Source organism: Candoia aspera, chromosome 1 (assembly GCF_035149785.1).
Source record: "Candoia aspera isolate rCanAsp1 chromosome 1, rCanAsp1.hap2, whole genome shotgun sequence".
NCBI lineage: Eukaryota > Metazoa > Chordata > Lepidosauria > Squamata > Boidae > Candoia > Candoia aspera.
The window spans coordinates 300,107,112-300,124,758 of record NC_086153.1 but is presented as its reverse complement, the minus strand read 5'-3'; the positions used below and the strand labels follow the sequence as shown (position 1 = coordinate 300,124,758).

General features: G+C 38.8%; 1 protein-coding gene across 1 annotated transcript; it reads left to right on the top strand.

The window, feature by feature from the left end:
• The first annotated feature begins 287 nt into the window (after positions 1-287).
• Positions 288-17,285, top strand: GTF2A1 (general transcription factor IIA subunit 1). The gene is made up of 9 exons (XM_063290187.1): positions 288-663; positions 2,474-2,575; positions 3,033-3,222; positions 4,809-4,873; positions 6,279-6,354; positions 11,700-11,833; positions 14,297-14,707; positions 15,215-15,304; positions 16,046-17,285. Exons 1-9 carry the CDS (start codon positions 634-636, stop codon positions 16,151-16,153), a joined length of 1,206 nt encoding a protein of 401 aa, XP_063146257.1. The 5' UTR covers positions 288-633; the 3' UTR covers positions 16,154-17,285.
• Positions 17,286-17,647: the final 362 nt, after the last annotated feature.

Here is a 17,647-nt window from a genome sequence, read left to right as displayed (position 1 = left end):
ATCGCTATAGCACCTCTAGAGATAGAAGGGTAACATTGCTGGGGGGCCCATCTCTGTTCGCCCTGGATGGCACCTTTCTCAGTATCGGCACCGCTGCATTTGTAGCGGGAAAAGGGGCCCGTCCTAGCCAGGATTGTCGCGCAGTCTCTATGGCTGCCGGCGGCCGCGTAGCTTAGCCCCACCCCTGCGCGTCCTGGCGCCAGGAAGGCGGAAGAAGTTCGACGGGAGGAGGCGGAGGAAGACGATCTCTCGCTCCTTCTCGCGGCGCTTCCTTCCTTCTCCCCTCCGCGGCCTCCCCCTTTCTCTGGCCGCTCGCGCAGCTGCTCGGCACTCGCTATATAAAGGGCGAAACAAGCGGAGCAGACGGCTGGCGGCTGCAGCCCAAGGGCCGCCGTGTGAGGCCGGGCCGCGGGGGACAGGGAGGGTGGCTTCTTCGGCGCGGGCGGGTTAGCCGGGCTGAGGAGGACGCCCCTGAGGCAAGACAGGGCGGAGGAGGCGGACAACAGCGGCGGCGGCAGCAGCGGGAAGGGGGCCCTAGCTCGCCTCAGCTTGCTCTTGTCCGGAGGGGGGTGTCGGGGGCGCCTCAGCCGCCCAGCCTCGGGGTGTGTGTCCTGCCCGGGGGTGGTGCGGGACATGGCGAGCTCGACTAACACAAACCCCGTGGTAAGGACCAGGGTCGCGCAAGGGGCTCTGAAAGGAGGGCGGCGGGTGGGGGGCCGGGCGCTCGGCTTGGGGAGGCAAGGATGGCGGGGCAAGGGCGAGACGGCGGCAGGAGCAGCAGCAGCCCCGGTCTCGCGGGCCTCCGTCCCTCCCCCTTGTGGGAAAGGGGTGGGGGAGCGCGCGTTGGGCGCAGCTTCGGGGGAGTCGCGGAAGAGGCGCCGCGGGGTCTGGAGGGAGCCCGTCTCAGCTCTGCGAGTGGGGGGCGGGGAGGGAGTCGGGGGCGAGGTGGCGGGCTTTCGCCGCCCTGGGGGAAAGGCCGGGGGGAGCGCGCGCGGGGGTGAGGCTTCGCCCCCAAGCCTTTAACCTGCTTACGGTAGTGGTTGGAACGGCCTCTTTCCGTGGACTATAGGCATTGGTAACGAATGGTTGAAAAGCACTTTTAATTCCTAGTCCGGCAGAAAACGTCTCTTTTTCCTTCCCATCTCTCAGGGAGACGTATATATTTATATAAAAAGGCCCTTTTGATCCGTCGGAGTTTTCTTTCAGGAAGCGCTTTTATTAATTGCCTCTCTTCTTTCCCGCCTCCTTTTCTATGCTTCTCCCTTCAGCTCTTACAGGACAGGCTCAGTTTCTGGGTCTCGGTTTCACATCGGTATACAATAAGCAGTCACACGGAAATGAAAAAAAAAAAAAAGCCCTCCCGGCCTCTTTCATTATTATTACCTCGTTCTGCACTAAGAAAAAAAAACAATGCAAATCAAATGCACTCAAAAATAAGCACCCCACCTGCCAAAAATAAACCCCTGTTGACCAACCGGAGTCCTGATGGCTCCTGTGCTGATTTGGCGGCTCTCATTTTGTGCTCTCAGATCCATCATGGCTTCCCCTTGCTTTTCTCTCTCCCTGCTCCTTGTGTTCCTCCTCCCTGTGGCTGCCCTGTTTATATAGAGCCATTGCCGCTCTCTAATATAGACTCTGCCAGGATGGGAAGGTGCTTTCCAGCCCCACGTCACCGCCTCTCCATTTAAACACCACATCAGCCTTTAAATACGGAGAGAGCTGTGGAAAGCAGGCTGGGAGGTGCCTGCACTACATAGGCACAGACCAAAAAGCGCTCTCTTTGTTGCTTAGAAGCTGTCACTAGCTCTTCAAATTCATGTTAGTGGGACTGTTGCATGATAAATAGCTGCTATTGCTTGTTTTTCTGCATAAGGTTATTTTTTTAATAAATTGTGTAAAATAAGAATTTTTCTTCCACCTTTACTTCAAAAAGTTCTTTGGGGTGTCTGGTTAAACTCAGTGGGATTTGCTAGGTGAACTTAGAATTAGTTTTTGATAGGAAACCAAAACAGTAAATACTGTATTTTGGAATAAAATGCAGCATGTAATTATTTTTCTTGCTATTAAACATCCTTTTTTCCTTTGGAGTGCAGTACAGTATTCATGGATATTATTGAACTGTTCTAGATGTTGCTACCTCAGTTTAGCCTGATTGAGAATTGAGCCTTTGGTGCCATTATTGTCAGTGCGACTACATTGCATTACAATAATTTGATTTAGCGGTCAAAGATGAGCATTTGGATGCTCTGTAATACAGAGTTGCAGTAGTCTTAATCTTGTTCTTTTTTTCAATATTTTAAAATACAAGTTTTAAAAGTGAATATAGGCACCTTTGCTAGAAAACATGGGTTTATCAGCAGAATTTTTAATTTAATTAATTTAGGTTTTCAGCTAAAAAAAACCTTCAATGTTTTGAAATACTGCAAGTGTATATAAACACTTTCAAGTAGTTTTTATTTGTGACTTTTTAAAGCCTAAATTGTATAGGTCTGTGATTGAAGATGTCATTAATGATGTCCGAGAAGTCTTTCTTGATGCAAGTGTGGATGAACAAGTTCTTGTGGAACTAAAAACAGTAAGTTATGGTATATCTTCATGTATCTCAAATAACTCTTAACTTTTAGCAGGTAATGGCTCTAAACATGGTCATTAAAATTCTCTGAGCTTGTGAAGAACAGTCCCGCGTGAATCATTCTATTAGTAAATTGTGGTGTGACCAAACTAGACTAGGTATGCTTCAAGTATGCCTCTATAGGTATCAATAGGAACTCAAAGGAAGGCTTTATTCCCTCATTTTTCATGCAAGAGCCACAGAATAGATTAGATGGTGGTCCATGCTAAATGTCAACTGTATTCTAACCTATCCAAAATTGACCAAGGAAGTAATTATTTTTTTAAAAAATTGGTAGCACGCTACAAAGAGTCTGCTTACTACTGATGAATTGTTTCCAATATTTTAAAAATATGTAAGTACCATGTATTTAATTAAAAAGGAACACATCCTAAAGCTTGTTTATAACTTATAAACACAGCTATGGGAAAACAAATTGCTCCAGTCCAAAGCTGTCGATGGATTTCATTCAGAGGAACAGCAACTTTTATTGCAAGTGCAGCAGCAGCAGCAACAGCAGCAGCATTCCCATCATCACCACCCGCAGCCACATCAAACAGTTCAGCAACAGTCCCAGACCCAGCAAGTCCTTATTCCTGCACCACAGCAAAGTAAGGCCCTTTCTGAATCTTAAAAGCATTGTTGCCAATGTTCCAACCTTGTAATCAGGAGATTGCTGGTGTTCTATATTTGTACTTCAGGTCCTTGTGTGGTCACCAAAATCAATTTTAAAAAATCAATGTGGCCAAGATGGCACAATATATAGCTTGAAATCTCATGAGATTTTGCAATTCTTGCCCATGGTCTTGAAATACTTCCTTGTGAGATTTACCTTTTGACTGTCTTCTTTAAAAATTGTAGCTGATGTTTATTTAATTGGGGAATCTTGTGAATGCTTTGTGGAGGACCAAGTCACATCAAGACAACATGAGCCCTGAGTTAAGTGGTAGCCCTCAAATGCTTTTGAGAATGTACTCTTTGTAAAGAAGTTAGGGACTGTAATTGTGTGGTTACTTATTTATTTATTTGACCCCCCTTTTTTTTTTTTAAATTTTGGTCAACACAAAGCAACACACATACCCAAGGTTCCTGCCTCTTACTTTCCCCACAATAACAGTCCTGTGAGATAGGTTGGGAGAGAGTGGCTGGCCCAAAATCACTACCACGTAAGATTCCTATAAAACTCAGTTGATACCTTTTTCTTATTTGGCACTGTATTTCAGTTTTTCTCAGCTGTTGTTGCTCATCTTGGATTATTAGTTCATAAAATGTCACCTGAAAGCAAAATATTATGCCTATGTAGTACACAGGAAAGTTGATGCTAAAAATAGCTTTCTTTCATTTTCTTAAATTTGAGTAACTTTAGATGGAAATGTTACTCATGGGTGGTTTTTTTCCCAGGGGCCATTCTTTTTAAAATTATCTTTTTGTTCCTCAGGGTCATGTCTGATATTCTCAGTGAAAAAATTCTGTCATTTAATGGATAGGCAGCAATTTTCCATCCCTTTTCCAGGCTTTGGGTGGGTTAAATGTTGAAATAGAGTTCCAATGAAAAATTGCATTGCCAAAACTTGGCAGTGTATTCTGAGAGAGGTGCAGGCAGGCAAGCTGATTCTTTGAACAAGATGCTTTTTTACATTTATTCAACTTGCATTTAATAGACATTTTAAAAACAAAATGAAGCTCGAGGGCTGGATTCCTTCTCCACTCCCCAATATGCATGTGGACATTAGAGATTAGCTCAAGAAGCCTTATTCACTAATCTGACTTTCTCTTCACTTCCTCTTGCAGGGAAAAGTGTGGGATTCTAGGATAGAGAGATGATGGAGCTGAGAAAGAAGCATTTTGGCTGGCCAAAATATAATTTTGTGACTGAATTATACCTTTGGGGTGGGGTTTCAAGTATGAAACTAATTTTGCTCATGAAACAGCCATTTTAATGCTGAAGTAGAAAGTGCTCCAAATTCAATATATTTTGCACACCACTACAAGAACAGTTATAAATTAATAATGCAGACTTTTGAGATCTCTGAGTTTGTTAGGGACTGCTTTTACTGAAGTATATATTTGATATCAGAGTTTACAATACATTTAGTATGAAAATCTTGTTTGGAGAGGAAGCATAGTAGTTTGTTATTAATAAGCCTTATAAAGTGTTTTATGATGATCACAGCAGTGATTGCTTGTTTTATTCCAGCACCTCAGCCTCAAGTTATTATGCCAGATTCCAAACTGATACAACACATGAATGCATCAACCATGGTAAGAATATGTAACTCACAATATTTTAACCATGCATCATGAAGATCAGATGAGGGAAGATACTTTAGGTGCCGGTCCTGTTATACAGTGTGTTTTCTTCCTACCTTCACTATTTTAGCCAGAGTCAAGACTTGAGCTTGGTATATCATCAGGGATTAGTTCTAACAAAACATGATTTAGTTAGAATTACATTTTGTCTTCACAGACATGTTCTCTAAAGAGCAACCATCTTGTGCCAGTAGTTCACTCCCATTAAAATTTGGTCTCTTCTGCTTTAATTGCCCTTAATAGTGGAGGAATTTATTTTACTTTAACTGGGAAAATGTCTTAAATTATTTAAAGATGCTTCATAGACCAAAAACAAAAGAAAAGTGTGGTTTAATAAAAATAGAATGGTTGCAAAATTTGAGAAGATGCCCAGGTTTTAAACTGTCAAATTTTCTCAATTTCTTAAATGTTCTGCACCAGGTTTGTCCTACTGGTGATAATTACCACCAGCTTTGCATATCTATTTTCATGTAGCTAAAATAAGTTTTAATTTTGCAAGCAATAGAATTTTTCAGAAAATTACAGGTGAACATTAAAAACCAACTCTGTCTTTGCATACAGATAAGTTAGGCCATGTTAAAAATACACCTTAATACACCTGCTGCCACTTAAGATAGGGCATTGCATTCAAACTTGAGAGGTTCTTAGCTTTAATACTTTAAGAATCAGATCAGTGATTGGGACTATTGGGAGCTCTGGCCTCTCTAAATTTTTACAGATAGTTTTGTTTTGTTTGCCTATCATCTAAATTATGCTTAAAGTAGATGAAATTAATAGGGCATGCAGCCATGATTAAAATAACATTGGCTTCTGTAAGTTTTTCTTTAAGTATGGCCAAATCTGGGTCAAACCCAACAATTAGAAGTGTTGGGGGGTTTTTTGCTGTATTTTGCATAGTAGACAACAGTGTGTATACAGTAGGCAACTTAATTTGTGCAGAGTCATTAAATAACATTCAGTTTTATTTGGATGTAAATCTACTAACAGTAAACTGCATCAACCTCAATTTGATTCATGAGTTTGAAGAGAATATAAACATCCAGTTTCACTTGTCTAAAATCCACATTCCTGTACAAATGTATTTACAGAACTTACACAGAGATTTATGTAATGCTCTACTTCTGATGAGACAATTTATTACATTAAAATTAAGAATAGAAAACGATTACTTTTTTAAATGGAAAGTGAGGTGTAAGAACATATATGACGTTGAATGTGGCTTAAGCATGAATAAAATTATTAGCGTAAAAAGGAGGTAGCTGGCATGTAAGTCTTGATATGTTTTGCTGTACCTCAAGTCTGGCTTTTTAATTTAAATAATATTTTGTACTTTATTGTTGAACCACTTATCTTTCAGAGCGCTGCTGCTACAGCAGCTACCTTGGCTTTGCCTGCTGGGGTTACTCCTGTTCAGCAGATAATCACAAATTCAGGTATTTCTTTTTTATCTAATTTTTCAGCCCAAATATTTGTATAGTGCTTTTCATTAAAATCTCAGTGTGTTTGCAACAAATATGAAAATCCTATTATAAAACAAAAGTCCATTTAAACAGACCAATATTAGTTAGTAGATGGGGAAGGATAACATAAAAATGTATCAGCCCAGCTGCTGTTAGCTGATCTTGGTTGATAGAGATATTTAGAGGTAGAAATATCTCAGCCTGAATCAATCCACTGCAAGATAAAGGTTTTATTGAAAGTTATGGACTGTAATCTACCATGTTGGTCCAGTATAACTTGGTAGGTAGATGTTTTTCAACTTCCCAGCCTATGACTGAGAAAGAACAACTCACCCAAAGTCACCCAGCTAGCTTTTGTGCCTAAAGGAGGGATATAATCTGGGTTTCCTATTCCTAATCCAGCACCTTAACCACTACATCACATTGGGAAAAATGTAAACAGATTTTCAAAACATAGTTCAGTAATGCTAAAAAAGAAAAGAGTAAAAATATTAATAAATTAATAAAACCCATAATGCAAGAAAATTTTCTTAAAGTTCAGTTTCTAAAAGCATGCCTGGAAAAAATATGCACCATTCTCAAGAATCCAGACAAAATACATAAGGATAGCATTCCAAAGTTTTAGCACAGCTTTAAAAAGTATTCTATAATGCAAACTTTTTTCCATTATTTTTTCACTAGCAGATCTTAAAGCTCAGCTAATAGGAAGTATTGCATTGAAAAAGTTGTTTCGTGAGATAATTAAGTCCCCTTCTAATCAGAAACAATGCGTTGGATTTTGCCTGCAGACAAATTGATAAATGTAAATATCCCAGGACATAACCTGAAAACCTTGATATGTTTGCTCAGTGGTTAAAATGATGTTGAAATGTAGTTGCATAACTGATCCAAATTATGCATAAGTAGTTTTTGTAATCATGCTATTCAGGGAAAGCTGTTAAATTGACATATTCAGAGTGCAAGAAGACCGATCATTTAGTTTGGCTTAGTGCAGGGGTAGCAGTGTTTTTTTGACCAGGAGCTATACTTTTTAACATTCATTGAGATGGGGTGCTATGGAAATCAAATAAATAAATAGATTTTATTTGGTTTTGTTCTTCCACATCCAGAAAGTGGTGCTGGAAGACTCCTATTCAGTGTATTTATATAATACACCACTAACCTTTGTGACTCCAAAGGTTCTATCTTAATACTGTTCCTTAGACTGTTGAACATGTATATGAAACCATTGTGGGAGGTCATTTGGAGCTAGGGAGTGAGATGCCATTAGTATGCAGATGGCACTCAACTCTACTTGTCCTTACCATCTAATTCCAAGGAAGCAACTGGTACTTTTAAATGTTGCATAATTTTGATAATGGACTAGATGAGAGAGAATAAGCTGAAGTTAAATCTAGACAAGGTGGAGGTGCTGTTACTAAAGTGAAAACAGGACTTGGGGATTGAGGTGAAGCCTATTTTGAATGGAGTTGCACTAAAAGAGCTAGTCTGCATTCTGGGAGTACTCTTTGATCCTCCCTGTCTCTGGATTCACAGGTGGCTACTTTAGTAAAAACAGTGCCTGCACAATTAAGGCTAGTGCAACAGCTGTGACTTCCTGAGGTGATCACCACTTACCAAGGTGGTTATCTACACCTTGGTAACATCACATTTTTACTAGTACAACATGATTTTACATAGAGCTACCCTTAAAAGAGTTTGGAAAATGCAGTAGGTGCATAATGCTGGGAGTGGGATGCTAACCATTGTAAGGTTCAAGATAACAAGATGCCTATGCTGCAGGACCTGGGCTGGCTGCCATTTGTGTACTGGCCAGAATTTAGAGTGTTGGGGCTGATTTTTAAACCCTAAAGTCTAAGCCTGACTGATTAAGGGACTCCTACTTCTATGAAGCTATCTGGGCACTTAAATCAATAGGAAGAGTTCTTCTGAAGATGTTCCACACTGCCAGAAGCTCATCTGTCTGGTACATGAGAGAGGTACTTCTGTGTAGCCCCAAGTGGTGGACTGTTCCCTATAGGGCTGTCCCATGCATTTGGCTCCCTTTCTCCCAATGTGTACAAAAAATCAGCTATGGTTTTGAAAGCAGTTGGGATGTTTTGCATCCAGATACGTGCAAAGTTCCTTTCCTCAGTAGTTAATGAATACATTGCCAAGAATCTCAGATGATTGTTGACCATCTGGACCTATGCAGTTTGAAAGTGCTGTAAGGTACATAATATTAATAGAAGAGTTCTGACAGATATTCTCGAAATTGAGAAAAAAAGTCAAGAACATTTAAGACAAACTTAAGGATGAAATTGCATATATATGGGAGTATAAGTACTATTGAACAGAACTTAATCTGGTAATAGTGTTTTAGATAGGAGATAATAAGGATGAGTAAGCACGAGAAGCACAAAATTGAAAGAGTCTGAAAGTGGGAGGCAATCATAAGTTTTCATAAAAGAGCTAAGCAACCAGTCCAGATAAAATATAATGAAGCTCACCTTCTTGGGAGTAAGTCCCAGTGATTTCTGAGAAGGATAGGTTTTTAAATAACATATGCAGATTTGGGTTGTAGCTAAACAATGGACAGGGGAAAAAAAGTTGGGAACAGGATATGAGAAAATGCCTAAATAAAGTTGCTGGATCTCTCTGATCATTTTCTGGCCTTGTCATACCAATAGGCAAGGCTAAAAGATTTGTAACAATTGGGAGAAAACAATATCTGTCCTCCAATAACATTTCAGAACATCTCCTGTGTTTGGGATTTTGTAAAGTTCTGTCCTTACTTTCCCTTAATAGCACTTTGAAATAGAAGGGGAGGAAAACTCAGTATTTCCATTAGACTTTATTGAGTATTTCTGATGGATAGGACCATTGCCTTTCCTTTTTGGGAGGCAGTTGCTGCTTTCTCAGAGAATGATGCCTCTAATGGCTGCTGTTTTGAGGAACCTGAAAAGATATTTTTTCAGTCTTGGATGCATATCAATGGGGGCATCTGCACCCATGCAAAGCATGCTGGAAGCAGTGGTCCTTCTGTTCTTACTACTCTTAAGTGAAAACATGGTAGGAGGCAGCTTATGTTAAGAACTCAGCACCATTATTGGATGGTGACAGTACTCCCAAATTCTGATCTAAGGGATTTGCCTCTACTGCAGAAGAGTGGTTACTGTCTGGGAAAGAAGATACTGTATTTTGCACAGACCCCAGCAAGTTCTCTGAACATGGCCTTCTCTGCCATCAGTAAAAGGCCATAGAATGCTTGGTGCAACAGATCTTATTACAGAAGATCTTAATTTCCCAGATGGCAGTTGTTTTCCCTCCATTTTAAGACCTCTCCCCCAATGAAATGGATATGAAGAAAGTACCATTAGACAGTTTTTAGTCCATTCCTTTTTCAGAGAAGGTTTGCTGAGATGACATAATCAAACTTTGAATGTGGAGATAGTTATTCATCCTTCCCCTAGGTGATGGGTGGTACTCTGAGAGACCTGGGCAGGGAGTTTGAAAAGCAGTTGTATCATTTTCTGAACCTTTAGAGAAGCAGCCTATACAACATTTCCAGTTCTGAGGAATTTACTATTTTAGGTCTTAAATACTCAGTATTTGTCTTTAAATTCTTTTCTGGGGTAAAAAAAATGTTTTCTTTCTATATGTGAATTAACAAGAAGGTTAGATGCACTGACATAACCCTTATATTGGTTTATATAATTTTTCATTTATCGCACTGAGAAATCTATGTGTAATGGCCAAAATGAGTAAGTTTTCAGTTCTAGTGAGTCAGGTCCAGTTCATACATACCTAGCTTGGTTATACTTTCACCAATTAGATATATATGAACTTCCTCTGAAGCTGATAGAACAAACTGAATAGTCCTCTCTGAAAGTTATCATATTGTTAGCTGACCTAGGATATATAGCCCATGAAGAGTCTTTGCTAGTGTTTTAGCATTAGATCTCCATTCCTTACAATTTGTATTTAAATATTGTCCTAGGTTTTCATAATTCTCTGACCTAAGCCAAAAAAACTAAAAAAAAATAATAATAGTAATTTCATATATGTGGCATTTTTCATGGGTATATTGTAAGAACATTGTTTCAATAAATTTCTGTTTATTGAAAAATAAAATAATATTTTTGAATTCTTTTTCCTAGACTAAGACTCCCAAGGTATTATCTTTTTTGGCAGAGTTTCATATACTTAGTTCTTTCTAAAATATCTTATCTGTTCATCAGAGGAACAGTGCTTCTGTCACTTTCAGAGCAAGTATACATGCTTTGATTAACTGTTATGCTGCTGTTTTGGTAACGTTTTATTTTTTATTCTTTAATCTTGCTGATTGGGTGCTACTTGTATAACTGTTTTGTCCTAAGTCTAGACCTCATTGGACAAGTTTTGGCATAGGTGGATGTGCAAAGCAATGAAGATAACATCTTTCTTTAGGGTGGCTGATTGATTTCCTTTCACCAGGTCACCTTTAAACCTAAGTTTTAAAGTCTGATATTATCTTATGAAACTTTATCAGCTGTTGTTCTGGAGAAGATCAGAATGTATTCTGCAAGAAGCATCACTTTAGCTATTTTTATTTCCCAAGGTTCCTTGAAGTTTTATATGTAAAACTGCTACCTGGGTTACTGTGTCATTTGTTAAGAAAATTCCTAAAGTTCTTCAGTTCTGTCTCCCATGCTCTGGGAACTGCTTTGATAGGCCTCAGTTTTCAGGATAAACTCTTCCCCTGTAGGAAAACTGAATATAGTCTTATTGTGAAGGTTATTTTTCTGCAATGAATGGAAGGTATCCCACCCATCCCTTTGTAAAATCATGGTTGTTCATAGAGAGGATTATTTTCTTACTGTATTTTTTAAATCTTTTTTTTCCCCCTCTTGATTGTACTTTGGAATTCCTTTTGCTTTTTGGATCTTGTGACGAGAAGGGAGGTGGTACTTTTCTTATTCCAGACATAGTTGCAGATTTTTTACCACCTTCCAAAGCAAGTGGAAAGAGCAACCCAGGTTTCAGGCTGTCCTCCATTATTTTAAGAACTTTCTTGGCAAGTCTGGTGTTCTGTTCTTAGAGGGCCTCTTGGTTATGCTGTTTATATAACAGCTAGAAATAAGATTTCTCTGTTGTCTTGCCTAGTCTCTGGAATATCTTCCTCCATAGATGAAGCATATACTGACTTGCTTTTTATTCAACTTTATGTTTAAAACTCACTTTTATTTTATATTATATAAAGCCTTTGGTTTTGATTCCTATAGATACCCAGTATGTATTCATTTTTCCTTTAGCTAAGTCAATAACTTAAATATTCAACTAGATTCCTTTTATTCTAGGCCAACTCTTACAGGTGGTTAGAACTGCCAGCGGTGCTCAATACATTATTCAGCCTCAGCAGCAAGTAGTTCTACAGCAGCAGGTTATACCACAAATGCAACCTGGTGGAGTTCAGTCTCCTGTTATTCAACAAGTAAGGCTGCTGTTAAATACAGATTTCCAAACCTTTTCTTTATTGTATGTCATGATGTATCTGGATTTTAAAAATTGCTTAATTGTAAAGTAGGGAAGGCTGAATTAGCTTCCAGGTTATAATATTGGGACTGCTTTCCGCTCTCCTCTCCCCCCATCTTATCCCCTATTTTCACATTGATCCAGTTGTATTTGCGTGTACCTAAGTGCGTAAAAATGCTTCCCTTCTCAGCTGACATACAGATAATGATGATATATCACAGTATGGATATTTTACAGCAAAAATGGGTGAGTTTAAAGGGAAAGGATACAGGAATCTAGGGTTTGGGAAAATAATGAATATTTATTATGAAGAGCATAGCAGATTGATTTGATTTCAGTGAAGTTAAGTTCCTTTCAATGTCCATTGATTGATTAGACATACTTTTATGCTGCTGTAGGCACATAACTCCAAGTCAAGATAAAAAATATATTAGTATAAAAATAGTATAAGATACTAGTATAAAAAGCATTTATTAACAGCATCCTGACTATCGGGAATGAGGGTGCTGATCTTGTTTTTAGTGGTAAACCATAGAAGAGCTTCAGCCAAGAATGTATCCGTTTGAGTCTCCTCCTACCTCACTTCATGTGAGGTGGAGACTTTCAACACACACGTTCTTCCACTACACATTCGGTGGCCATATACTCTTTGGAGTAAGCTGTCTTGAAAATTACCAGGCTCCAATGATACAGGACTTTAAGGTTACCACCAGGATTTTGAACTGCAACCAGAAACCATCCACTGGTCAAAACAGTTCCCATAGTACCAGTAGTTAATAGGCTGTTCCCATTGGAATGCTTGCCACTGAGTTTGGCCCATTTACTGAAAGTTCCAGAAGGTCATCGAAGGTAGTTCCGTGCCATTGATAACAGGAGTGTGAGTAAATACTGCTAGTACCTCCTGTTCTGGAAATGGGTACAGTTCTACTCTGAGCGAATGCAACTTTATTTTATCTGCAACTTATTTTATCTGTCTCACATATCCTGTTGACAGTTCTTCTGGTCTATCCTTCCTGAGAGTATCCAGGTCACTTTAAAAGGGGTCACAGATACAATAACAGCAGAGAAGTAAGTTCTCTTTGCTGCAATTACTGCCACAGTTTAGGCCTGAATTTGGGCTTGTTGACTTCTCATCTTCTGCCATCTTGGTGAAGGTTATAAGGTAAAGAAACAAGCAAAACTGACTTGTTATTTAATTAGTTTTATATAAATTTTGTAGTACTAGCAAGTCATATTTCAGCATAATGAATGTTGAATTCATTATGAATTATGTTTAGGGTGAACAGATCTATTGCACTGAGGTCTATAGGCATACAAGTGGAAAGTCAGTGGAAGTAGCATGCTGTACTAGTTATCCTTTATGGTGGATCACTGTAGGAGAAATTAGGGTTGTTTTTTTTAACCATACTGTACTTAAATATAGTCTTTAGACTGCAGTAGGTTAGTTAAGAGTAGGACAGATGCTAAGGCTGCATGCCTGCAGTAGTAGAGCAAAGCTTGATACTTACACAAAGATAGATTCCCCTCCTGTTTACATAGTTCTATTTTGTGCTATGGTCACATCTGGAATTTTGAGACCATGTTGTGGGTGCAGTTACTGAATGGCTGCCAAGAGAAGCCTGGCCAGTTAGGAAACAATAATGGTATGCAGCCCTGGGGGCGGTTGATTGCTTGAGGACGCGCTCTCTCTCTTTTTAACTTTGTATATTTTTTGTATGGTTTTTTTATGGTCTTTTTTACTTGTAAGCCACTCAGAGTCACCACTCAGAGTCACTGCCACAGTGAGATGGATGGCATATGAATTTGATTGATCAATCTATCAATAAACAAACAACATTTGCTAGAAGGCAATCCTCTGTAGGACCCAGTGGCTGGTTGAGGTAGTGGAATATTTTGATTGGGGACATCAGTGGTGCTCGTGTCTGAGGGTAGGAAGGGAGAGCACTGGGAAGATGAGTACAGGTGGGCTAATAGTCACACGATGGGAAGGAGAAGTTTGGGAGAGAGGCAGGGTGATGGGATGTGTCCCTTTCAGATCCTGTTCCTTATTGCTGATACCATCACAAAAAGGAACAGATGCCCAGACCAGTATATTGGCAACTGTTCAGGAAAGGAAAGGAAACAAAGACTCTGGACAATGGCCTGGTCATTGTCAGCTGAAAGTCAGTGGATGGAGGAGGAGTGATGTGGAACAGTCTTAGCCTAGTTGCACCATTCAGTCACTCGGGGATCCCTCTAGACTTTCTTTTTTTCAGCTAGAACAATCAAAATATTCCTGGATTTGTTTCTGTAGTCATTCTGAAACAGGAAGAAGTTCTCAAATGTGAGGATCTGTTCTGGATTTGAAACAAAACATTTTTCCATTTCCATCTTTCCATACACATAACTATGATGCATTAATTATTCATTGTTTTTTTACCAGGTTTTGGCCCCAATTCCCGGAGGGATCTCTCAACAGACAGGAGTGATTATTCAACCTCCGCAGATCTTATTTGCAGGAAACAAAGCCCAAGTAATACCTACAACAGTGGCGGCACCTACACCAGCACAAGCACAGATTTCTGCAGCTGGTCAGCAACAACCTCAGCAACAACCAGCACAACCACAGGCACCTTTAATGCTGCAAGTAGACGGAGTGGATGATACATCATCTGAAGATGAAGTAGAGAAAGAAGAATATGAGCCAGCACAATCACAGGCACTTTTAGTGCTGCAGGTAGATGGAACAGGTGATACATCATCCGAGGAGGAGGAGGAGGAGGAGGAGGATTATGATGATGATGAAGAGGAGCTCAAGGAAAAGGATGGAGGTGAAGATGGCCAGGTTGAGGAGGTAAATTTTGATAACATCTGTTTCAAGTTGTCTTGTGTTATACCTACAGATGCGTTTTTAAGATGCCCGTTTTGGCTGAGTGAATACTTGTAGTTACTGTTGTGGATCAATGATAATTATTTATGTCAACTATTAGCTTATTAAGTTAATGAAAATCTATCTCTACATGTCAGGGAGGTACCAGCATCTTTAGGGATATCCCAGATTTGCAACACTTATTTAGAGTGTAAGAGGGTGAGTTGTTACTACTGAATGTTTAAAGGAAGAGTGGAGATGGAATTAAATGGATTGCTTGGAAACCCAAACAGAAGAAGTCCAGGTATAGCATTTTCGTTTGCATCTGCAGTCATCTCTAATTAGAGAAGGAGCTAAATGTTGAAAGGAAAAATCAAAGAAACAAATGTTTTGTAGTACAGAAAATTGCATCTATTACATGTAAAACGTTATGTTCATATTATGCAGGAATTAGTCCGAATTTTATGGATTCATGAGATTAATCTCTTCTAGGAACCTCTCAATAGTGAAGATGATGTTAGTGATGAAGAAGGACAGGAATTATTTGACACTGAGAATGTTGTAGTGTGCCAGTATGACAAGGTAATGTATAAAAACAAATGCCTTTGTCTCTTTTATGTGTCTGTCCATATGTTTGTTTATATTAATACTAGCAAAGTATTTCTTGATAATTAGAAATCATTTTAGTCAATTAGATGATTTATTTTGTAAATATTTATCAACTAAAAAGATCCTCAATTAATTGAATGACAACTGTTTACAAACTTTGGGGTCCATCCAGTACTACGTGATTATAACTCTGTTGACACAGTGATGAGAATGTAGGAGAGGGCCATCTTAACAGATGCATGCAGATCTTGTTTCCGTTTCCAAAGGGCCTCTTTAGACTCCTCATTATTAACTTTCTGCAAAAGGCAGACTTTTGGCATGCTGAATTGGTAATTTGAAAATGCTTACAAAGGTTTTGGACTTCAGCTGGACATTGTTTAGAAATATTATTTTACTTTTCTAATTTAAAACATAGTTTTCTTGTATTTCTATTTTAATTGTGATTTATTTGACATAGTAGGTATGGAAAATAGAAGGGATTAATATCTATTCATACTTGGATATACATTGGTGTCCTCCTTTAGAATGAACTTGTCTTGGAATATTTATAGCATCCAATTTAGAACAAAGGATTTGGAGAAAGAAACATATACACAGCACAACAGTGCTGCTCTGTTCACAAAAGAAAAAAAACCCTTATCAATCTATCCACAACATACTGATAGTTGAACTATAGTGTAAGATCTCTCTCATTTTTGTGTCCCATCTTCCCAGATACATAGAAGTAAGAATAAGTGGAAGTTTCACCTCAAAGATGGAATCATGAATCTTAATGGCAGAGATTATGTATTTTCCAAAGCCATTGGAGATGCTGAATGGTGAATACAGAAAATAAACTCAAAGCTAAAGCAAGAAAGGTTGAGACTTGGACAGTACACTTCAACAGAAATCTCTATCTGCAGACCGTAAAGAAACAATAGAACTGAGGCTACTAGGACAGAGGAATAGCATGGCAATGTTGACACTACTTCAAATGGGAAAATTGAGGCATTGGTGCAGCTAGCTCTGTCTGACAGCTGGTTTTATATGAATACCTTAATTAACCACTTCTACCTATAGATAAAGGTAACTAGCATGTGATGCTTAATCTCCCCTTCCACTGATTTGAAGGAACTCTTCCTTTTGGTAACAGTACTATGGAAAAGGCTTAGTGTGTTTTTGTGCATAAATTGTGCTGAAACGCTCCCTTGGGGAGTGGGATTGGTGAGAATCTTGCCCAAAATTGTATGCAGGTTTTTAGCCAATTGGTGAGGACCGAGGTGTTGGGTTCTAATTACCTACTTTGAGTAAACTATTTTTAAATTTCTTGTGCTGGGCCATGTATAATTTTATTGATAGTTTTAGGCCTTTTATATAAATTTTGATCCTGGTACCAAAAGATCTCATTTGTATTTTAAATTTAATAACGCTGAACATTTTATTTAAAAGGACGTTGTGCTTTAAAGTAGCCTATGGATGGAAGTCATGAGAATCTCCGTCTCCCTTTGCTCTCTTAAAAAAGATTCTTAAATATTCTTAAAGATTGAGCAAGTTAGTAATTTGTTTGCTGAATTGCTAATTAGAAATCTTTTAAAAATAATTTCACTGGTGAACTTAATGTGTATTCCCAAGGCCAAGTGAATGTGCACTGCAAGTGATGAGAGCAGAAGTTATAGGTGACTATGCACTTTGGAAAGGGGTCTGAAGCATTGAAAGAGCTTCCATTTCTCAAATCATAATTGGAGAAAAGAATCACACTTATTCTAATGATTAAGTAATAATTTAACTTAATATCAAAGGATTGTTGAAGATAAATTTCTCAGTTGTAGCAATAGTCTTTGGGAATCAGGTTTTCAGCAATGCAGGCCTTCATAATGAGGAGCAAAGGGACTGAACATCAGCTATATTAAGGAAGCCACACACTTCCAAATGGCTCGTCTTACAAGATTTATAGTACACATGAAAAGCAATGGGGGGGGAAAGGGGGAATGGTAAGTAAAGAAATAAGTGTGTAATAGTAGGAATGCCATCTTGCTTCAATACTAATATTTCTGTTCCTACAAAAATGAAACATTTTGAATATTAAACCAAATTGCCAGTGCATTTAATCAGCCCTACGTTTTCTCTCCTGTCCCCAAATTAATTTTTTTGCATTTCAGTGTAAATCTATCAGTTATTTCTGCTTGCAGGAAATCCATACTATATTGCAACGAGCAATTCAATTTTTCTATTCCCAGGCTGTTTCTAAAGCTGGCCAAACATGTTAATTCTGTTGTATAATAACATTTGTAAGGCATTTGCATTTTTATACCACATAAATGTAATTGAAGGTTTCAT

What these genes read in the sequence shown, in the direction of transcription:
- GTF2A1 (XM_063290187.1), top strand. Translation starts at nt 634, where the DNA reads ATGGCGAGCTCGACTAACACAAACCCCGTG. An exon ending in ACATGAATGCATCAACCATG is followed by an intron (nt 4,874 to 6,278) that starts GTAAGAATATGT and finishes CTTATCTTTCAG; the next exon opens with AGCGCTGCTGCTACAGCAGC. An exon ending in TAGTGTGCCAGTATGACAAG is followed by an intron (nt 15,305 to 16,045) that starts GTAATGTATAAA and finishes CCATCTTCCCAG; the next exon opens with ATACATAGAAGTAAGAATAA.